This window comes from Castor canadensis, chromosome 2 (genome assembly GCF_047511655.1).
Source record: "Castor canadensis chromosome 2, mCasCan1.hap1v2, whole genome shotgun sequence".
In the NCBI taxonomy this organism is placed as follows: Eukaryota; Metazoa; Chordata; class Mammalia; order Rodentia; family Castoridae; genus Castor; species Castor canadensis.
In genome coordinates, this window is record NC_133387.1 from 180,416,294 (window position 1) to 180,439,600 (window position 23,307).

Genomic DNA, 23,307 nt, shown 5'->3' on the forward strand with positions numbered 1-23,307 from the left:
GTATTTTAAGCTTTAAGGACCAGGTGGTCTCCACCATAACTATGTAACCATGATGTTTGTCACATGAAAACAGACACAGATATTGTGTAAACAGATGGAAGTGGCTTGGTTCCAATAAAACTTTACTCAAGAAATAAGTGATGGGCCAGATTTGATCTGCAAGCCTTTGTTTGCTGACCTCCATTTCAGAGGGTCAAGAAAGAGGATACAGGCAGCAGAAGAGGAGGGATAAACCAATATGGTGGCTCAGAATAACCAATGAGGGCCAACTAAGAAGACATCCCTATAAAGACCCCATCTTTGGCCACACAGAAATGTGGGGAGAGACGTGTGAACTCAACCTCTAGGCCTTGGTTTCCTGCCCCATAAATGGACCCCCTACACTCCAGCCCACCCAATGTGTGATAAGAATAAGTAAGGCTGTCTGCAATGCTTAGCCCACTTACCAAGTCCTGGTCAGGAGAGTCATAAGGTGATTCCCACTTTATGACAGCTGAGGTTTTGCCTGTATGAACCACATGCAGGTGACGGGGTGGGAGCCTGCTGTCTGGGATCATCTTTACTACAACATAGTCAGAAGATGGCCCTTGGTAAGGAACCAATACTCGAACCTAGGGTCCAAGCACACACATAAGAAAAAAATACCACATGGCTCATACAATCTATACTAAACCATTTTTTCAACAAGATAATGACACATATACACAATTAAAATTCAACTAGCACCAAATATATGAAATAATATAAAATAGCTCTCCATCTACCTCAGACCATTTGCCACAGCTAAGTTTTTTGTGCTTCCTTCCAGAAATGTCCTAGGCAAAAATAAGCACACACATGTATATAAATTCACACATGTATATGGTGTGTGCACATGTGTATGAACGTACAGCCTCTCATTCTTAAATATTTCTTACACAAGTGAGAAAACAGTACACACACAATGATGCTTTTTGCTTCTTATACTTAATAATACAGCACAGAGATTTTCCCGTATCAGTGTGTTAAGAGTTGTAGCTCTTTTGCTCTGTATTCCATGCCATTGATAAGCCTTAATTTTTTTAACCAGTCCTTTCTTGATGGACATTTAAATTGTTTCAAATCTTTTGCTATCGTAAGTCATAATGGATCACACATCTTTTTCCACACACCTTGGCACACAAGTAAAAGCATGAGGTTAAATTCCTAGAAGTGGATCTGACAAAAGCTATTCATTTACCTGTCTCTGTGACCCATTTGTCAAATAATCAATTCTCTGTCACGTTGCAGTTGGGTAAATGGCTGTGATGCTTTCTTATTTTGATTATTTTATTATTTTTGGTGGGTGGTACTGGGGTTTGAACTTAGGGTCTCATGCTTGCTAGGCAGATGCTCTACCACGTCAGCCACTCCACCGGCTGTAATGCTTTCAAAGAACTTTCCTCCTGCCACACACACTGATCCTGGAGTCCAGGTGTCCAGTTCCCCAGATCTGGAGTTGAGTTCAGGAGCCCAGGACTTAGATATCCCTTAAAAAACCAAACTCCTCCTGCCTCTGTTACAGGAAACTTACCAGAAACAAATACTGCTCATCTCTACCAACAATGACCGTCTTGTTGTGGAGCGAAGTAGTCAAGCTCTTTGGGTTTCGATAGAGGTCAAGAAAGGATGTAGCATAGAAAATGCCATACACCTGGTAGAAGAAGCAGAGAACGGGAAAGGACATCAATGCACAGTGCAGTGACTTTGTTTTCTTTAAATTCCTAATTTAAGCCTCCGAAAGTGCTTCAAAAGGGATCAGAGACGTCTTCCTTCAATATGTGTTACACTGACAGCAGGTAATGAGAATGGGCAGGCAGTGTGTACATGATGCACCCTCTGTCCTCAGCTCATTCTTGAGGAGAGATGAGCAGGGAAGAAAAACAGACCTAACTATCAATTACAAGTGCAAACACAGAGCACTAGGTATACTAGAAGATTGCATGAGAAAAGGTGGGGCTTATCAAAGACAGGTGGCATTCTACCATTGTGCAGCAGGGACAGGGGAGTGGACCAGCTGTGCTGAGAGGGTGGGAAACCATGAGAGTTGCAGAGTGAGTCTGGGAATCTGGGCAGTGAGTGGAGGGAACACAGAAGGCAGGCACCACCAGCTGTCCAGCAGCTCCCCACTCTCTCTTTCCTCTCTCATTAGAACCCTGGTTCATAGTGAGAACTTCTACTTACAAAGAGGTCTGCACTTCCCACCTCCATGGAAGTTATGAGAGCCATGTGACAGGTACCAGCCAATGAGACAAAAGCAGAACCACTCAATGGGAAAGCCTAGCAGGGCTCATCACAATGGAGGACAGCCCTTCTTCCTGCCCTCCTGCTGCCTGGAATATAGACAATGGCTGTGGCCTGAGCAGGCCTCTTGGACCATAGGTGATCGTGAAGATGGATGCCACAGGCTAGAGATGGCAGGGCCTGCATCCTGGGTGAAACTGCACTGTTGTGACAGAAGTGCTGGACTGTTGAGCCCCAAGCTTCTTTAAATCAACAGGGAAACAAACTGTTTAGAGCACTGCTTCCTTCTGTTCCTGTTAATGTAGCCATTCCCACTCCTGTGGGTACACAGAGGAGGTTGGGGGAGTTTCAAGCAGGGAAATGGGATTTGATAAAGCTTACAGCAGGGTGTGGAGGCTGAGTGAATTGATAAGGGGAAGGTAAAAACTGAGGCAGGTTTCTTTCTAAGGTAGGATCAAAGTATTTTCTCTGAGAGCTTATGAGCAGGAAGCTGGGCCTTGAAGAGAACTATACAGGTTTTGAGGCACTATGGGGACAGGGGAAAGACTGAGGAAGTGCAAAGGGGTTTTCAGGTCCTTGACAACAGTGTGATTTCTCTAATTCTACTGGGCACTACAGGACTGGAGAGGGGAGAGCAGAAGAGAGACAGTGAGAGAGGAAGGGAGGCCCTGAAGGGGAGGAAGCAGGCATGGGGGCATTAAGGGACTCCAGGGGTTGGAAAGCAAATGCTAATGGACCAGGAATGAAGGAACTAGGGAGCAATAAAGATGGAATATTGTGGCTGGAGTGGAGGCTCTGAACTCAGAACCAGGACCATCTCATTACATAAGGCCTATGGGTCTATAGGGGTGGGGTGGTGATGAACAGGGAAGAGGCCACACAGCCAGGATCTGAGGGGGTCCTCTCATGGGCCATTGACAATGGCAGTTCTTGAGGTGAAGAGGAAGATGGTGGGAGAGCTGCTAGAGTGCTCAGTGAACTGAAGAGGAGCAGGAGCTGTGGGCTGCCCACAGGGGTCTCAGTTAATCCCTCACCTGCAAAAGCTACAAGGTGTGTGTCCAGTGCATGAGCTAGGACAAGACCGAAGGCTGCTTCTCTAAGCTTGCATGTAATTAGAGACCCTAAAATTAAGTAATGTCTGGGTGTTCTGTACATTATGTTCCACTCTGGCAAGAAAGCTAAGTGTGACAAGTGGTCTTGCCCTGAATTGGGTACATTAATAGAGCAAAGGGGCCCTTTGAGAGTAGAACCTACTTTGGGGTCCAAGGGAGTCCTAGTGAGAGCTCAGGGTTTTTCATGACTATTTCTAGGTAATCTACAGCTGGCCAAGAGGGTGGTTTGTGTTTGAGTGAGAAAGACAGAGCAGCGCAGCAAAGAAAGTCCTGTTGCTGTCTGGACGCTTGGCATTGGGAAGGGTCCATGGTCACTCTGTGACAGTCATTCTGGCCCACTTACCACATTCCTGGGGCCAGTCCAGGTGCATTCCACTGCAGTCTGGTTGATGGCCTTGGCTTTGAGGCTAGGAGCAGGTGGGCGAACCCCTCTGGTCATGACATGCTCAAATGCCAGAGGACTATCTCCCAAGTCAGTTTTGGCCCAGGCAGAAATCTCGTAAGATGTATGAGCCGTCAGATTTCCAACTGTGAAAATAAGGATAGGAGATGCCAGGAGGAAGCTTGGGGTATTCATTAAGAGTTGGTGTCAATATATGTTTTTAAAGTAATTTCTCAGTTTAAATGACTCCTACATGTGAGGAGTTAGTTAGTTTACAAGTTCATGTCATATTAACTAACTGAGGACAAGTACATGTAACATACCTCATGGGCACTGGTCATTTCTCTTACTGCTGACCGTCTGGGCATATAAAGCTGGAACAACACTTCTATGCACCTATTTGCCCTTTAATCCAGCTATCCCATGGAACCAGATTGGGACTCAAATATCAGTGAACATTATAGTAGTGAGTGTCTGTTATAGTAGAAAAAAGACTGTGCACAGTCCTGTGTGGTGGTTTACACTTATAATCCCAGCTACTTAGAAGCAGAGATTGGGAGGATCTTGCTTTGAGGTCAGCTGGGGTAAAATGTTAGTACCTAAACCCCATCTCAAGAACTAAGCCATGCATGTTAGCACACGCCTGTCATTCCAGTTATGTGGAAAGTGTAGGTAGGAGGCTCATAGTCCAAAGCTGGCCTAGACAAAAAGCATAAAAACCCTATCTGAAAAATAACTAAACTAAAAAGGGATGTGACTCAAGTGATAGAGCGCCTGCCTAGCAAGCGTGAGACTCTGAGTTCAACCCCAGTACTACCAAAAAGTGAGAGAGAGAGAGAGAGAGAGAGAGAGACAGAGAGAGAGAGAAAAGAAAAAACCTATCATAACCTGTTGATGGCAGGGTGATAATGAAATAATGTGTATCCCATGAACTGCTGTGCAGCAAGTAAAACTTGTCCCAAAGAATATTTAATGACACTGCAAAATTCTCACAATTTTATGTTAAAAGAAAAGAGAATGATACAAAACTCTTTGCATTATTACTCTGGTGCTATATAAAAATAGAAGACCTAGAGACAATGTATACAAAAATATGTGGAACTATCAAAAAGCAAAAGTAAAATTACAGAAATTTTAAATGTTCATTACACTTTCTTTTGTCTTCTAGATTTTCTGAAATAAATGTGCACTCTTTTCTAATTAGGGGACTGGAACTGTGGAGGCATTTACAAAGCAGAGCATGCGCGAGGTGGGTAGCCTGTGGGATCAGAAGGACTTGAGGTGCAAGGCCAGCTCTACACTTTGCAGATGGGCATCCTTGGTAAAGTATTTAAACTCTCTACATCTGTTTCCTTGCTTCTAAGATGGAGAAAAATAACAGCACTTATAGCAGCCAGCTGCTGCAGGGATTAAAACAGAAAATGCTCCCAAGTGCCTGGCACAATGCCTACTGAAAGCCAGCCCTTCACAGACCTCGGGCAACAGCCATTGAGACTTCTGATTGTGACTCAGGCGATTTTACTGGGGTGGTACTGAGACAATGAGACCACAGGCTTTGGAACTGGAAAGATGTGGGTTCAAATCTTGGCTCTACCTGCTGAGGGAACCTAGCTTCACTTCTACAAGATGAGCAAAGACAAGAACCCCCCAAACAACACAGGGTTCCTCAGAAAATGCCTGACAAAGGTAGGAGCTCAATGTTCTTTTTCACTTGCATGATGCAAATTATCAAATCCAGTAGACCCTCAGTTTCAAACAACAGGTGATAACAGAACACTTGGAGTTTCTACTTCCAAGACTATAGCAAGGAATGAATAGAAGTAGAATGGAAAGTCCTCTGCAAACAGGCTGCAGGAAGAGGAAAGGAGGAAGGCCTGTGCTGTTCTCAACCTTCACAGGCAGCTTTTGGTATCGAAGGTTTTGTCTTAGAGATAAACTAAAATCTGTCTGTCAGCCCATTGTCAGATGTAAGAATTGTGGTAGAGGCTTACTCTTTGCACAGATGTGAGACTGGACCACTTCCTTCCTTGGCTTGTCTGTCTATTCACTAAGTCAACAAATATTCATTAATGCCAATCTCACACCAGATCTTGTGCTACCTTTTCCTAGTAGACAGGGATCAAGTCAGACCAGAAAGGAGATATGTAACCAAATCGGGGAACTCGTTCTTAGGGAACAAAAACATCATCTGCAGAATTAATCCAGCTGCTCAGTTCTTCCTCCTCCTTGGTCTCCAACTTCCTCCAAGGGCCACCAGGTTAGAAGGAGGTTTGAGGAGCCAGTGAGTGAAACCTTTCCACCTGAGTCAGGAGCACATTTATAGCATCCTTATTGAACAAGAACCTGTCCACAAAGAGCCACCTCCAGAAACGATCCCCCACTGACAGTCCCCACCCCCGCAAATGCTGCTAACAGGAACATGTCAATCCAGCCTTATTCCTTCCCGCTCATACACTGACCAAGTGTAAGGTGTTACCTTTGTGTGTCAATGAGCTCCCTCGGAAGGTCAAGGTTCTCTTTTCTTGTTTGTGGGTGTCAAATGCCCAGAAAAGGTTCACCACATAGCCATTCACCTGCCAAGAAACAGAAAGCATGCCATGTAAGCAGCTAATATAGCCAGCACACGAACACAATACGCAGAAAAAACAGCACAATTCTCTTGTTTCATTAGGTGCCTCCTTTCTGACAATAGGCAGGTGGCTTCTTTTGATTTTAAAAAAAATTCTATTTGTGCTGTTAAATAATATTTAGTTATAGAAACAAATGTGAGATCGTTTATAATATAAAATATATCCAATGAAACAAAAAAATAACACAGGATGAAAGGACAAAAATCAATTAACCAAGGTAGAAAGAGGAAATATTGAAAAGATACTTGGTAATTAAGAGTAAATCTCAGCTCAGGTTGTCTGGCTGGTGAGAGCTCCAGGAACCAGGAAAGACTTTTTCAAGTTCTCAGCTCAGAGAAAGTTCTGAACTAAAGATTTTACATATAGTACACAAAGATTTACAAAACCAACGACTGTTACAGACAAAAACCACAGTAAGGCCATGTCTTGGGTCAACTCTCTCTGAAGCTAAGAATAGGATGTTAAAATGGTACAAAGGCTCTGAAACTGTTTGTCCCAACACAAAGATTACAGATGGGGAAGGATGCAAGGAGAAGCAAATGCACAGAAAAGGACATCATGGAAAATAGATCTCCACTTGAGAGACCACAAGGACACAGATGACTCTGGTGGAGTCAACTATGCAGATGGCCCTGTGGAGGCACCAGCAGTGGCGGAAGAGGATGAATGGGGTGGATATAAGGGGCTATGGTTCCAAGGTATCCAACTCTCACAAGAAGGTTTCTCTTCTACTGTGGGACCCTCCACATTAGCATTAGCACCAGGAAATCCAATAAAGCTGAAAATTACAGGGCACACATATTCTGTTAACACCAACTCTTTATTTGCACTGTAGCTGTGAACCATTTAATTATATGGTTACAGAAGAAAGGCACCAGGCTCAGGCAGGATAATTAGATGTGGAAACTCACATTGTTCTTCATGGGGGATGGAACCAACCTAGGTCTGGAATTTTAGCTTCACTAGATCATGTCATTCATTTTTTGTATTCTTAGCGAACTAAGTTGTATCAGTTCCCATACAAAGGAAAAGTTCCACCCAGTTGCTTCTTTGAAATGTCCACATTACCTTGATATCACCATCCATGGTCAGGGTAAAGCTTAGAGAGTTCTCATCATAGCTGTCAATGTGGATATCTGGTGGTGGAATCACTGAAAACAAAAAGGAATTCAAAGAGAGAAAGCACACCATGAAAAGTGAAGAAAGCAGGGCTTCACAGTTCTCAACTCCACAACAAAGCAGTCTTTCAGTTGGGGAAGAAAGGGCATTTCTTTGGCTCTCTTTAGCCGTCTATCTTTTCTACCACTGTGTTCCTGAAGTTGAGGTTGGGCCCACCGTTGCTCGGTGAGCACACAACAATCTTGGCTCAGTCAGCTGGCCTGGCAATTAGGTCGAGGAGGAAATTTCCACTATGTCAATGGCCCCACACAGCCCAGTCTGGCTCTTAAAGGGGCAGGGATCGCTATGAGTGCCATCTTCATGAGCTCTAACAAGTCCCAGGGATCTCTAGTCCTTTTGAAGGATGACAGCAGGAGGGATCATTAGTTGTGCGGCATTAATGTCTGTGTGGCAAAATGGGAAGAATATGCCTCTGAAGTCTAGCAATCTTAAAAGTTCAAATTCTGTTCTCTGTCACTTAAGTGCCAGGTAACCAGGAGCACATTATTTGTTCCTGGAGCCTAGAGGTAAGTATTTCTACACTTCACAGAGTGGGAAAAGTTAACTAAGATATGTACAGTGCCTAACACCTTTTCCTTTCGCCAACGAAGCCTCTTTGATGGCTTTAACAGCCAGTAAGCAATTGGTGTTCTCCAAAACACAGAAGCTCAAGCTGATGTCTGAGGGAGAAGGGAAAATGTGGCCTAGAGAAAAGCCCTTCTCAGTTCACCTGATGAGCACCATGCTGGTCATCTTAAAGGTCTGCCCACAACAAGGCTGACGGTGCTGAGTCAAGCATAATCTAAAAGGGCCCCACAGGATACATATGATTAGAAGACACTATTTGGTTGATAACATGTATATTACACTCAGCACACGGGACCCTTACTTAGGAAATGCAAGAAAGACTCAAAGCAATGGCAAAAAGAGATGGACTGAAATCTGGGGGAGTCCCTCCGGATGGTTAAACATGTCATAAAACTGGAATTGAGAAAACACAATAACCAGAAGAAAGGCTACCAAAAGCTTCTGAGAGCCAAAAGTGCTGCTGTTCTGGTAAAGCCAACCTGAACTATAATGACCGGGGGAAGGTCACAACTCTCTCTAGATCCCCTTTCCTCAACTACAAAATAATGATAAAAATACTTACAGGATTCATGTAAAACAAGAAGCATGGTACTTAGTACACAGAAAGCACTCAATAAATACTGGCTTTTCTCACTGTCACCATTATTCATCTACATCATTCACTAATCAACCCGGTGCTTCTCACTGCCACCACTGCTCTTTGCCCTTTATCTTCTCATGTTGTTACAGCCCCAAGTCACACATAGTCCACAGCATTGCTTTTTTACACAGCACAGAGTTGCCTCCTAAACATACCTTAATCAGAACACATGTGAGACGCCAAGACTCAACAAAATGAAGTTTAGGAAAAGCAACCACCCATTGAGATTTCCAAATGTGGAGGGGACTTGTGCTCACACAACTCAAGGAACATGCTGACCTTCCAAAGTCCCTTCTTTTGGATATGGATGGTCATATCTGGTTGACTCAGATGGTATACAAAGAAATGGTAACAATAAAAACTCTAGGGAAGTGTGGATTTAGCATGCTTTCTCTAGAACCTGCAGGCATTCTGCCCACTGATTGACTGACAGAACTAACTCTGGCTCCTTCCTGCCCTGACCTCTGCATTTTAGAAGTGACCAGAGAGTGACTCTAAAGTGATTCGAGCTTCTCACAGGCTCAGATTAAAGTAAATCCTGTCCTCACCCAATCACATTCTAGGCCACAGTGCTCATCTGGTTTTAATGCAAGTCCAGAAGTGAAAGTTCCCTGTGCCAAGGCTAAGATCAGGAAATCAGTCAGGAAGATGGGCTGCCTTCCACCTCCCAATGGGCAACAAGACCCTTCATTTGCTTCTTTAATTTTCTCCCTCACTGACTATTTCTTGAGTTCCCACTAGATACCAGGAATAGAGTAAGCAAAACAGATGAGATCTTGCCCGTGTGGCACATGCAGCATGAAGTGTAGCAACCTGGCAAGCAGAGTGGCCCCATGGCTGCAAATGTCTCAGCCCAGAAGGAAGCATGCAGAAGGATGATTAGGAGCACAGGTTTTGGAGTCAGGTATGTTGGGATTCAGTCCCAGCTCTGTCCCTTACTGATTGTGTAGCCTGGGACAAGTGACACACCTCCTCTTTGAACTTCCTTATCTGATTTTATAGTTAACCTGAGGGATCGATTAGGTGAGCTAATGTACAGAGCAGTGAGCCTGACCAACACCCACCAGGTCTGGCACTAGAAGCCACCACTAACAGTTTCCTGGAGGAAGTCACAAGTGTCAGCATGGAGCTTTCTCTAAAACACCCAAAAATGACCATGGGCAAACCATCTCCATCTTTCATGAGAAAGGGCTCCTTCTGTTTTAGACACTGTACGTGCTCACACAGCGAGGGCATGATGGCCTTTGGAAGTACCTTTAATTCCAGGAGGAGGAGGGATACACACAAAGGTCACCCCAAAAGACTTCGCATATAAAGCAATACAGAGATACCCCGAAGTGTGTGTGTGCTGGGGAAGAGGAAGTGGGCTGAAGTTTCCTAATCTATGCTCCTCCTTTCCAGTCTTGTTGAAGATTGTTTCCAAAGGGTTTCTATCTTCTCTAAATCTGCAAGTGCTGGAATCATTTACCTTTTCCTTTTATGGTGGTAATGGATTTAGAATCGCTCCAGTTTCCTATTCCACGACTAGTCACCGCAGCCACCTTTTCAAATCAGAGTGTGAATTAGTAGGAGATAAAGGCAATACACCATAGAGCAAGAATTCTGAGTGAGCTATAGGAAGGGGGTGGGGGTATTCGAATTGAGGGTGGAAAAAATTATATACCGAGTGACCCAGGACATTTAGAGGTGCCAGCAACTGAGATAAGAGGGGAAAAGAGACAAAAGGAAAGAGCTTGGGCTATGGGAATTCTAATACTCCTAAGATTACAAAATATCTATTGATTGACAGATGTTGAAGTTCTTCTAACGGGTTAGAGGTATGTGTGTGTCTATACATATCTTTCTAAGTTCTATACACACACACATGCACACACTCACACATACACACACTCACATGTGAAAAAGGGTATTAGGGGAGTCATAACGGCAAGGGAGTTTCTGCAGGATGTGTACTTAATGGTCGCAATAAATGTGCTCAAAAAAATCTAGCACCTTTCTGAAGATACTGGTTCCTAAGAACTTCACAAAGTCAGTTTATAAATGCCACTTATCATAGGTCTGCATCACCCTGAAACTAAAGAGAAGCAGAGAAGCAGAGGATGCAAAAGTACAGGTACTGGAAAGCTAGCAGAGTATCTGAGTTACAAGCAGGGAAAGTTGCAGTACCAAGTTCTTGGTTATCTGAGGAAGTCTGATTTCCTACTTCAGGACAAGGGAGCTGGGGATTTTGCAGAATACTAATATGCATTTTGTAAAAATAAGCACTGAGTTCTCAGGAAGTGGTGCCATCTGTGTAAGACCTCAGGCTGCTCAGATGGCAGGAATGGATGTGAACACTCACTCTGACAGTGTAGAGAGCATTGACCACTAAGTTCTTTATTTCTGTTGAGTTACTAGCAGTCCTCTGGGAGGCCCACATCTTGGATCCACTCCTGCTGTATTCCACCTAAAGTGAGAAGAAAACATATGAGTAAGAGATAACCAGGGGTGTGGAACACCTAAGACCTTGGCAAAGAGGTAGAAAGCAAGGTGTTAAATGTTCCATTGGATGGTCATTAACCACAAAGCTGTCAAATCAACAGAACACCCAGAAATCTCTAGCACCCTGGCACTCATGCCAACTTTTGGAAGGTACTTACAATGTACTCGCGAATGAGACCTTGGGTATGGATGGGAGGAGTCCAGCAGCCAACAATCACACCTTCGGCTTCACTGTGGAGTGACAGCTGGAGGTTTCGAGGGGCATCTGGCACTAGAAAAGAGTCAACTTGGAAGTTAAGCGATCCCTGGCATGCAGACAATATGAACTTACACACAGAAAAAGCTAGACTCAAGCCAGGTATAGTGGCTCACACCTGTAATCACAACGACTTGGGAAGCAGAGATCAAGAGGATAGTGGTTTGAGGTCAGTCTGGGCAAAACATTAGCAAGACTCCATCTCAACACATATGCTGGGTGAGGTGGCATGTGCCTGTAATCCAAGCTATGTAATTCAAGCCATGTAATCCAAGCAATGAGATCTAGTCCAATGCCAGCCCTGGGCAAAAAGCAAGACCCTATTTGAAAAATAACTAAAGCAAAAAGGGCTGGGGGCATAACTCAGGGTTGAGCACCTGCCAAGTGTGAGGTCCTGAGTTCAAACCCCAGTATTTCCCCCCCCAAAAAAAAGAAGAAAGGGAGGGAGGGAGGAAAGTCTAGACCCAAGAACAACAACAACAACCCCACTGAAATTGATAAATGCATTCAGTAAAGTTGCAGGATTCAAGACCAACATTCAAAAATCAGCATCATTTCTATACACCAATAAGAAATTCATTGAAAGGAACCAAAAAAAAAAGAAAAGAAAAGAAAAAAAACCAAAGTATCTAGGAATAAATTTAACAAGGAGGTAAAAGATCTCTACAATGAAAATTATCAAACACAGATGAAAGAAACTGATGACACACAAAAAAAATAGAAAAAGGTCTCAAGTTGATGAATTGCAACAACTAATATTGTTAAAATGTAAGCATTACCCAAAGTGATCTGTAGAATCAATACAAACTATCAGAATACCAATGACATTCCTCACAGAAGTAGAAAAAAACACACTCCTAAAATTTATATGGAACCGTAAGTGATACTAAAAGCCAATGTAATCCTGAGCAAAAAGAACAAAGCTGGAGGGAGCACACTTATTAACTTCAAACAAGCTGTAAAGCTGTAGCAACCAAAATGGAGGGATACTGGCATAAAACGTACACACAGACCAGTGGAACAGAAGAGAGAACCCAGACTTGACTCTACATATTTACAGCTAACCTGATTTTTGACAAAGTTACCAAGAACATACTCTGGAGAAACAACAGTCTGTTCAACAAACGGTGCTGGGAAAACTGGATATCCATTTGCAGCAGACTAAAGGTAGATTTCTATCTTTTACCATATACGAAAATCAACTCAAATCAAAGACTTAAAATGTTAAGAGTCAAAACTGTAAAGTTACTAGAAAAATTAACAGACGTAAAGCTTCAGGACATTGGTATGGGGAAAGTTTTTTTTTTTTAATATGACCCCAAAAGTATAGGCAAGAAAAGTAAAACTTGACAAATGACACTACAGCTAACTAAAAAGCTCCCATACAACAAAGGAAACAGTCAACAGTGTGAAGAGACAACCTGAAGAACAGGAGAAAATATTTACAAACCATTCACCTGACAAATAATTAATATCCAGAATATGCAAAGAATTCAAACTCAACTGCAAAAAAATAACAATCTGATTTTAAAAAAGACAAATGATCTGCACAAACAGCTCTCAAAAAAAGATAGATGAATGGCCAATCATGAAAACATGGTCAGCCATCATTAGTTACCATGAAACTGTAATTCAAAACCACACGAAATAGTGTCTCACCCCAGTCCAGGCCATTGCCAAAAAAGACAAAGATGCAGGCAAGGATGCAGAGAAAGGGAATTCTCCTATACTGCTGGCAGGAATATTAATTAGTACAGTATGGAGGTATATCAAAAAGCGTACAATGAGAACTATCAAATGACCCTGTAATCCCACTTCTGGGTATACACCCAAAGGAAAGGAAACCAGGATGTTGAACAGACACCTGTCCTCTCACATTTACTGTTGTGCACAGTGCTGCACAGCAGTCAAAATATGGAATCCAGGAGGTGCCCACTGATGGACAAATGGATAAAGGAAATGGGGTGCATATATACAATGGAATATTATTCGATCATAAAAAGAATGAAATCCTGTCATATGTAGTAACACAAATGAACGTGGAGGACGTTATGTTACGCGAAAGAAGGCAGGCACAGGAAGACAAATACCACGCGTTCTCACTGATATGTGTAAGCTAAGAAGTTGATGTCACAGAAGCAGAGAGTAGAACAGTGGTTATCAGAGCCTAGGAAGGATGGAGAGCTGGGAGAAGGATGGAGAGAGGATGGCTAATGTACACAAGGGTACAGCTGGAGAGAAGGAATAACTTCTAATGTTCAACAGCACAGTAGAACAACTAACATTGGTAAAACTTAATTGAATATTTCACAATACCTAATAGTAGGGACTTTGAATGTGTCTAACACAAAGAAACAATATATTCAGACATGACAGATATACCACATGATCTGATTACACATTGTATTCATGTACTGAAGTGTCATACTGTACCCCATAAATATGTAAAATTATGTGCTGTTTAAAAATTTAACAAATACTAAAAATTTTAAAAAGGAATCAACTTGCTGTGCTCCCAGCTGTCATCCCAGCTATTCAGGAGATGGAGATCGAGAGGGTCACAGTTTGAGGCCAGCCTGGGTAAAAAGTCTGCAAGACCCTATCTCAACCAATAAAACCAAGCTCAGCATGTGGTACATGCTTGTCACCCCAGCTGTGCAGAAAGTATAAATAGGAGAATCACAGTCTGGCAGTACAACATCTTAAGTTCAAACCCCAGAACCACCAAAAAAAAAAAAAAAAAAAGAAGAAGTTCACTTGAGGTCAACTAGAGATTCATTCCTGAGCTTAAGACAAGGGCAAGAAAGAATCTAGAGCTAGCATTTGAACCTAGCCATTAAGAAGATTGGTGGTGTGATCTCCACATTGACAAGACACCATTTTTGCTTCTTGCAGAAAGCAAGGAGTGCTATACCTGCAGTGGGTAACAGCTTAGTTGATCTGATGTAATCGTGTGGGTCACACAGTCTGCAGGCTAGACTCACTTGGGCAGGCTGGGTCACCACTGCCCCTAGACTTCAGTGTTGAGCTCTTAATTGTCAACAACAGCCTCTGCTGCCTTGACCTATCATTGCACAAAACAGAAATCATGGGCACACTTCCAAGGAATAAGATGAATTTTCCAGCATCATAGAAATTCTAGGTCCAAATGAGTGTGATCGTCTCCAGAGCACCACCTTAGTGAGTTCTGGGACAGTATGTTCAAGATGTTTCAAGCCGATGGGAAAATGACGACACTAAGTAGACAGTCACCTCTGTCGACTGCTTTGAAGGGAGGAGAAAGGAGGGGACTCTCTTAAGACACATGAATTTGTTATATTTCATCAAAACTTAGCCCAGAACTATTGATGTGCCTCATTTGTAAATGGTGGCTCTGAAGTACCAAGTACTAGGAAGCATCTAGAGAAGGAAGATAGAATACAAAGAGCAGGCAATGGTGGAAAGACTCTGAAATTAACTTAAGGTACAAGAACACTCTCTCCTAATAAGGAGAGACCATAAAACTTAGCCACATACTTCAACAGGTGTAAGACAGAGTGTTGACCAACTCTTGAGCATCCTTGGGAAACTAAGGTCTTACACATGTCATAAAGATAAATTCAACACTTACGCCCCTCTGGAGTCCTCAGCGTCACAAAGTCATTGGTGTTGTGCACCTTGCTGAGACACTGAACCTGGACCTTAACCTGATAGGTGGTATCTGGCTTCAAGACTTTTAGCACAGTGTTTGTCTTATTGCTGTGGGTCTCCAGAGTCTTCCACATGCTCTCTCCAACCACCCTAGCCAAAGGAATAAAGACACTGTCACAGCAAAGCAGCATGGGGTGGCTGAGATGTACTGTCCAGCTAATGAAGAACCATACCATGCATGTATATCACAAGAGAATTTGTGAGACATCACATCACAGGGAGGACCATGGCAAACATGGGACCCACCTGTAGTAGACATTATACACACAAGAAGCAGAGGGCATTTTCTTGGGCCGCATCCAGGTCAAAGTTACATCCCCAGAGAAGTCCGCTGTCCATTGAAGATTCTGTACTTTGTATACAGTTAACTCATCTGGGGGGGAAGTCAGAGGAAGCTGTGTCTTATAAATCCCCAGTCTTGAAAGGATCCTGACTTTAGACATAACTACCATAATCTAAGTTGTGAGAAGGCTACAACCATTACCTGAAAAGACCCCAGAAACCCTCCCATACAGCCTTTCCTAGGGTCCTCTAAATTTCCAGTCCTTGCATACAACAAGTATTTCACTTCCTTGCATACAACAATTTAAGCTTGATTCTCAACAGAGAACAAGTTCAATGACAATGTCAGAGTAGGATATATTACTAAATGCACTCCAGGCAGAAAGATCGAGCGCACCCCACCAGCAGTCTGAGGCTCTGTGAGAGCAACTGTGCACCAATCAGCAATGGAGCATGGATTAGCAACAGGTGGGAAGTATGATAAAAACAAATCTAATGCCAGTGTTTTACTACCAAGGAAGTGCTGGCTGGAAGTTCTCTGAGTTGGGCCATGTGTCATCCCATTTGGTACTCCAATGTGCAGCCCCAATCCTTTTCATTTTCACATTGAGGAAAAGCTCAAAAGGGTCTTAGCCAGAAATCCTTACAGAAAATAGGCCACCCAGCCCAGCTAAGCCAGCAGGGAGGGATCAGCACTTACCACTGCAGGCCTTCTCGTCGCTCTCATCCAAGCAGTCCAGGAAGCCGTCACACCGCTCTGAGAGCACGATGCAGGCCTCGCCATCCTCACACTTGAACTCCCTGCTCATACAGGTCAAGGTGCTGTGTGTAGCTGAAACACAAAAAACCGTCTTAGACCCAGAGGGGAAGAGCCATGTTATACAAAAGACTGGACCTAGGTTTACTCACATTTAGGAAAAATAGTTTGAATTCTTTAAACCAGCTGGTTTGTGTTTAAAATATACCTCTGGAATGAGGAAAAGAATGACACTGGCTCTGTGGTACCAACTGATTTAACATTAGCAATCAAGATCTCCCTTCAGGAAGAGCAAGAGAGCTTTGTAGTCAAACAGATTAGGGTTTAAGTCCTTATTCTGTGTGAGCTTGAGCAAGCTGCTTATTATTATCCAAGTTCAGCTCCCCTATATAAAACTGGGGTAACAATTCCATCACTAGTTGTCTGTACAGATCTGATGAGACCAGAAACCTGCAACAGTGTCTTGCTCCTGTCTGGCATCAACATGTTGCAATTCTCACTCTACAGTCCTAACTATTCCACTCCTAGTATATGGGCCACTCCTAGTTTAGTCTGATTTCTAGTTTGAGGAATACAAATAACAACATGAATCGTAACAACGTTAAGGAACATGCTGACTTTACTCAGAATTTTTATTTGTGCCAGTTTGCAAAGTAGAATGCAAAATAAAGTGTAGTGGTAAGTTAAGAGCTACATAACTCTATGGCAAGGCCATGAGTGGATGACTTTTCCAGCATGGGAGACTCTAAAATGAAGCGGTAACAGTGATTTCAAATGACCATAAGAAGAGGAAAGATGAAAGTGACTATAGAAACCAAATCTGCTGCCCCAGAGTGGGGTGGGTCACGCCTGCCCAAACCTGGTCAAGGAAATGCTACATCACAGACCCAACGCTGACGTGAAGAACGTTAACCTTGTACCTCCAAGTCAAAGACTTTCATATCATAATACCTGGAACCTGCTCATATGTCACCTTATATGGCAAAGAGGTTGTGATGAAATTTGGGACCTTCATGTAGGAAGGGTGGGCTGTATTTTCCAGGTGGGCCCAATCTAACCACATGGGTCCTTTAAAGCAGAGACCTTCTCCTGCTGTGGTCAGAGAAAGATGTGAAGACAGAAGAGGGTCAGAGAGATGTGGTTCTGCTAGCTTTGGGTGGAGGTGGAGGCTGTGAGCGTGTAGGAACAGCACCCCTGATGCTGAAAAGCAATGGAGCAGATTTCTCCCCTAGAGCCTGCCTCCAAACCTCAGTTTTTAAAAAGCTCACCTGGGTCACATTTCTGACTCACAGAACTACAAGAAAATACATTTGTATTGTTTCAAAATATTAAATCTATGATAATTCATTACAGTGGCCAGGGAAAAACCTCCCAGATCTTATGTTGGGTTCCTGAGCTCCAACTGTAATGTTTCCTCTGGGACACTCAGGAGCAAACCCCCTTCCAACTCTTGTTCAAATCCATGCGCTAATACACACAATTTTCCATACAATAACTATGTAATTTCATGAAATAGTATAAACCAGGCACAAATCCCAGGTTTAAAACATAAATAAACCTTGATCTAAAATAGTTTATATAATAAATTCATTTAATCATACCTTCAAAATTCTATTCCAGGATTCTGATACTAGGAGCAATTACCAAAGAGATGGCTGCTAAACCATTATAGTACTCTAAGACTAGAGAATTTACAATAGAGATTCATAAGTTTTCTGGGGAAACCTATAAACAACACAGATTCCTGGGCCCTGCCCCAAGTTCACTCTGGCAGAAACATAAAACTGGCCACATGCATTATTTATAAGCTCCATGTGGCTCCTCAGAAGTGGCCAGGGCTGAGAGTCTCTGCTCTGGAGCAAGTGCTCTAGACAGGTAACCATCTTCTACATGGAGCACTGCATACACCAGTGGGGGCCACGCTTCCTGATGCCAGTGGGAAGCGGGAATATGTTCACATGAATGCAATGAGCGGGGGTAAAGGGGACTGGGTGAAGGACCTAGGGTTATCCTCCTAGATAGGAAGACATGCAGAGTTGGACAGGAGGGGGAGGCAGTGTGAGAAAATATGACCAACAACAGCTGAGCAAACAAACAGAGACCATTTGAGTCTTCTTTATAAAACATATTTAAACTTTTAAAGCAACAAAACACAGGTTTTAAAATCTGGAAATAAGGCTGTCATCAACCTCTGAAAATTCTGAAACTGATTAATAAACAGATGACTGACAGGCACTCAGCACAGGATGTAGTGGCCTTCAAGGGCCAGCTTCTCAGAATCACGCTACACCCACTGCCTTTGTTTCTGATAAAGCAATCACATTAAAGGATTCAGGAAAATTGGGGATATAGCACATTGTGATTTCAACCCCTGTAACTAAGAAACACCTGTGTGAGGAAGACAGGAATAGGCTAAAAAACACTGACCTGGAGAATGCAGGAAGGAGGAAGGAGGTCCTATTTCTTATTTGTTCATTATTTTTAACATTCACCTTACTTTGTGGTAGCTTACTTGGCTCAGATGTTCCTACTGTCATTCTGGTGAGTGTGAGTATGGGATCAACCTACCCAACCCCCGTTATTTTAATGTCCCATGTCCACTGGTTCATTCTTTCCATGTAAGTATAGACTTTTACACTAATTCTTCTGTAACTTCTCTGTTAGGCTTGGTGTATTCTTACCTTGTAAGAACTTTCAATGTAGCAAGATGGACAGATCGTTGTAACTTGACCTAAATAACTATGCCAATCCTGCTGCTTCTTTGAACCTTAGTTTTCCTGTCTCTAAAATGGAGTCAATACCAAAATCATAATGTTATTTTGAGAATTCAGTGTAATAAATATATAATTTATTTGAGAACAGTGAGTGACTCCTTAAAATCCACCACCAATTGTTAATTTCTCTTTTGGGTCCTGATGATTTCACCAAAAATCAAGCTATGTTGTTGACTTTGTATATTACCTGCCAATATGATTTGCCTTTCAAGTTTTTATCCAAGCCATTAATGACATTTTAAACAGGATAGGGCCACTGAAAAAGCTCAGAAAGTATGACAACAGCAAATGTAAAGAGCAAAGTGAAGCAACCTGAAAAGGATTGCTTATGATAAAGCAAAGAAAGAAAAAAACAAAACAGAGCCAAAAAGAACAACAAAGAGACAGGCATACTAACAACACAAATACAAAAACATAAGAGAATGAACCTAAACCTGAGTTCCAGTGTACTGGAACTGACAGAAAGGGTTTCATCCCAACATGCATGTAAATGACTCAGTTCCTGGTTGCTGAAACCAGGGGATTAGTAATGGGATCCCTTACAAAATTTCCTAAGCTAAGAACTAAGTAAACAAAACAAGCAAAACCACCCTGGCTTACAAATTGAAGTAAGAGAAGTCAAAGGGTATTTCTTTAAAAAAAAGAAAACCTAGGTATTAACTTATAAAACTCAAAGAAACTCAAGAAAGGATCCTTGAGACAACCAAAACAAAAGCAGAAATGGTGTGCATGGAGAAGAGAGGGAGTATGAAGGGTGGGGTCTCATGACCCCCAAAGAACAAGTACACGTAAGGAAAAAATCCCGTATGTTTTTATAAATATGTAAGTTTAACATTTTGAGCCAAGGACTTGGCCAAGACAATTTTTCTCTTGATTCAGCAGCACACCAAGGCCTAAAGGACCTAGTGAAATTTGTCTCCACAGTTCAGGGCTGTAAAGAACTGTTTGTTACAAGAACCATGGAAGTGTGAAAACTGGCTAAGAGGTGAGCAGAGAGATGAGTGTGGACATCTGGTGTTGTGACACGAGAAGGACAAAAAGGCTTCTCCAGTGGTTAACCATCCTCTCTCCTTCCACCAGCACACCTCACAGCACCTGAGACTCTGATGTCAGTCCACGAGCCCACTCCAACCCCAAGTCCCTTGTGGAGGAGCCCAGCAAACCTTCACTCTTTGCATAGCCCACCTTAGCTGACCACATCCACACTGAGGTCACCAAAACAGCCCTCATTCCTTCTTGCTGAGCTGTACCTCCAGGACACAATGACTGCTGTGACTATCACCTCCATATACCAAGATGCCTCCCTCCTGTTTCACCTGCTCATCCCATCACATGAGCCTCCTCACTGGCCCCTGGCCTCCAACCTCACCTCCTCTTTTAATTCTTTTGACACCATAAATAGCCAAATGACCTAGAACAGAAACATCAGCTCCCAAAAATCTCCAGTAGCTCCCTGTGACTAGGAGAGAAAGTGCACCACTCTAGCCACCCCCCTCCACAGACCCCCAAGTGGTACTCATCAGGCTGAGGTGGCCTCGGAGTACAGTCAGGGACCAGAAGTTGCTAATTGAATGGCAGAGGACCAAGCACACAATCACTTCTGTTTTCTAATCGCCAGGCAGCCTGCTTTCTTCTCCATTTCCTGAGGGTCACTCAGGAGGACTTCCCTACGGAGCTGACACGGTAGACCGCCGCTAGCTCACAAATGTTAATGTTTCACTGCATCACCTACTCCAAGGACCTTCCCTGGGTGCGTCATGGGAGCCGGCACCAGGACGTATAATGCTTGCAAACTGCAAACTCAGGACGTGTACATAAGGCACCTCATGCTGGGCTCAGGTTCTCTGTGTGGTTTAGTATTATATCTCCAAGCAAGAATTACCCTAACAGCTAAGACTGAATTTCTTACTAGGGTGCTGGAGGTGATCTATTCAATAATAGATCCTCTGTGACTCACAGATGCTCACTAGATACTTCCAAAAGAAGGAAGGCATGTACAGAGAGCCATGGCTTTACCAACAGGAATTTTTAGGAGTTAAATGTGTTTAGCAAAAAACCTATTTCTCTCATTCATTCACAAAATATCTTCAGTGAGCATGCTCCTGGTATTTAATACCCAGTTAATTTATTACAACCAATGTCACATCCTAGCTATGCAGGAGGCAGACACAGGAGGATTGTGGTTCAAAGTCAACTTGGGTAACAATGTTATTAAGATTCTGCCTCAGAAAATAAGCCAGGTGTAGTGACACATGCCTGTAATATCAGCTACACAGGAGGCAGGGATAGGAAGATCATGGTCTGAGACAGGCCCCAGGCAAAAGTCCTCCTAAAATGAAACTAAAGCAAAAAAAGGCTAGGTGGTAGTGTGTCTTCCTAACAAGTGCAAGGCCTTGAGTTCCAAACCCTAGTACCTACTAAAAAATTCAATGAAAGTAAGACGATGGCGCTATCATACGACACGATGTAAGTCCACGTGGCAAAGTCCCTGAGGAGAATGCAGTGAAAACATGCTTACTTGGAAGCGCGCCCAAGGCCTCACACACACAGGTGTGGGCAGCTCCAGAGAAGCAGTGCAACACCAGGGTCTGGCTGTCTGGAAGCCAGACAAGCTTCTAGGGGGCAAGGCCTCTGACTACTCACGGCAGTTGGCCTCATCCTGGCCATCCTGGCAGTCCTGGTGGCCATCACAGCGCTTCCAGTTGGGGATGCACTTCTTTGGTTGGTGGCACTCGAACTCAAATCGGTCACATCGCCCAAGCTGGGTGGGAGTGGAGGCAGCAGTGACATTTGCTGAAAAACATGTTTTCAAAATTCAGTTTTAGAAACAGCAGTGTTAGGACAGTGCACTGCCTCAGGAACAGCCGTGGGGACCTGAGGACACGTGAGCTCAGGATAAAGACAGCAGACTGGACACTGACACCTCACTTTGCTCCTCACCAGACCCCACCAAAGACCAAAGCCCATGAGGGCATGGAGAACAGGAAAGACAATGAAGCAACAGCACATGGGATGCTAGAAGGCAAACAGACGGATAGCAGACGATGGGAGGTAACTAAGGACCCCAGATGATGCTGTCCTCTACCCCAAGCTAGCAGAGGAGAAAGCTAGAACTAACCTGTCCAACACTGTACAATCCTCACAAGGCTCAGAAACTCTCAGACCTTGGGCATGGGGGGTGGAGGAGCAGGTGATAGAGAGTTGACTGAAAGATGTTTACAAAGCAGCTAAGGTCTCTCAATCCTCTCCTCCTACTAGGCCCACAAGACAACCACCCTATACATCATTCCAATATAAGACTGGTAGGCTGTGATATGAACAGAATAAAAATGAAGAGCTGTTTAGACAGGCACAGTTGAGAGCAAGAAAATCCTACTGGTAAAAGGAGGATTAAACCTATAGACAGTTAAATGTCAAGACCCAGCTCTCTTCTTAAGAGCCCCATCAATGAGATCCTTACTGCCTACCAGGAGACTGTAGCAATTTTCTATGGGGAACGTGGTCGGCCTCAGAGATAACCCTTCAGTAAACAAGGCCAAGACTTACCCAGCTAATAGCCTAGCCTTGAAGCATAACGTTGACAAGCACATCTACGTGTTCACAATCACCTAGAAGCATTTTAGTCCCCAGTTTTAAATGTAAGCAACAGTGAAGAAGGATCTGAGAAAAAGCTTTACCATGAAAGAAAGAAAAACAAATCCCCCTATAAGCCATCTGAAGGAAATAGGGACTTTGCAAGAACACCTCAAAACAAACATCCTTAGTATGCTCAGGAAGAAAGAATATACACGTTATCTGTGACAAAAAGAATGGAATACCTAAAAAGAAACAGTACTAAAAATAAAAAATAAAATAAAATAAAACAAGGATAATAGAAATGAAGAAACTTAGAGGAAGAGTTGGAAGATAAAGTTAAACAAATATTCCAGAATGTAAGAAAAAAGAAAAAAGGTAACTCCCATATAATCCAGCCAAACCACTTCTGAGTATACACCCAAAGGAATCAAAGTCAGCTTACTGTAGATCTTATGTACCTCCTCCCCCCATGTTTATTGCAGCACTATTCACAACACCCAAGCTATGGAACCACCTAGGTGCCACTGATGGATGAATGGGTACAAAAACTGTGGTATATATACACAATGGGTTTACTCAGCCATTTGGAAGACCGAAATGGCTTATGCTGGAAAATGGTTGGAACTGGAGATTTATGTTATCTGAAATAACTAGGCCCACAAAGACAATATTGTATGTTTTCTCTTATTTGTGGAAGCTAGAGGAAAACAAAACAAAAA

At 43.1% G+C, this 23,307-nt stretch overlaps 1 protein-coding gene across 1 annotated transcript in view; it reads right to left on the reverse strand.

Annotated features, from left to right (window-relative positions):
• The window catches only part of Sorl1 (sortilin related receptor 1), a 163,475-nt gene that overhangs the window by 13,093 nt on the left and 127,075 nt on the right, over nucleotides 1-23,307 (reverse strand). Inside the window, exons 32-43 of the mRNA XM_074066519.1 lie at nucleotides 21,656-21,805; nucleotides 16,182-16,313; nucleotides 15,446-15,572; nucleotides 15,120-15,289; nucleotides 11,412-11,524; nucleotides 11,114-11,218; nucleotides 10,241-10,313; nucleotides 7,455-7,537; nucleotides 6,233-6,329; nucleotides 3,718-3,902; nucleotides 1,553-1,672; nucleotides 447-611 (exon numbers count right to left, since the gene is read on the reverse strand). Of these exons, the coding sequence (XP_073922620.1) occupies nucleotides 447-611; nucleotides 1,553-1,672; nucleotides 3,718-3,902; nucleotides 6,233-6,329; nucleotides 7,455-7,537; nucleotides 10,241-10,313; nucleotides 11,114-11,218; nucleotides 11,412-11,524; nucleotides 15,120-15,289; nucleotides 15,446-15,572; nucleotides 16,182-16,313; nucleotides 21,656-21,805 (1,520 nt within the window). The remainder of the gene's footprint in view (nucleotides 1-446; nucleotides 612-1,552; nucleotides 1,673-3,717; nucleotides 3,903-6,232; nucleotides 6,330-7,454; nucleotides 7,538-10,240; nucleotides 10,314-11,113; nucleotides 11,219-11,411; nucleotides 11,525-15,119; nucleotides 15,290-15,445; nucleotides 15,573-16,181; nucleotides 16,314-21,655; nucleotides 21,806-23,307) is intronic.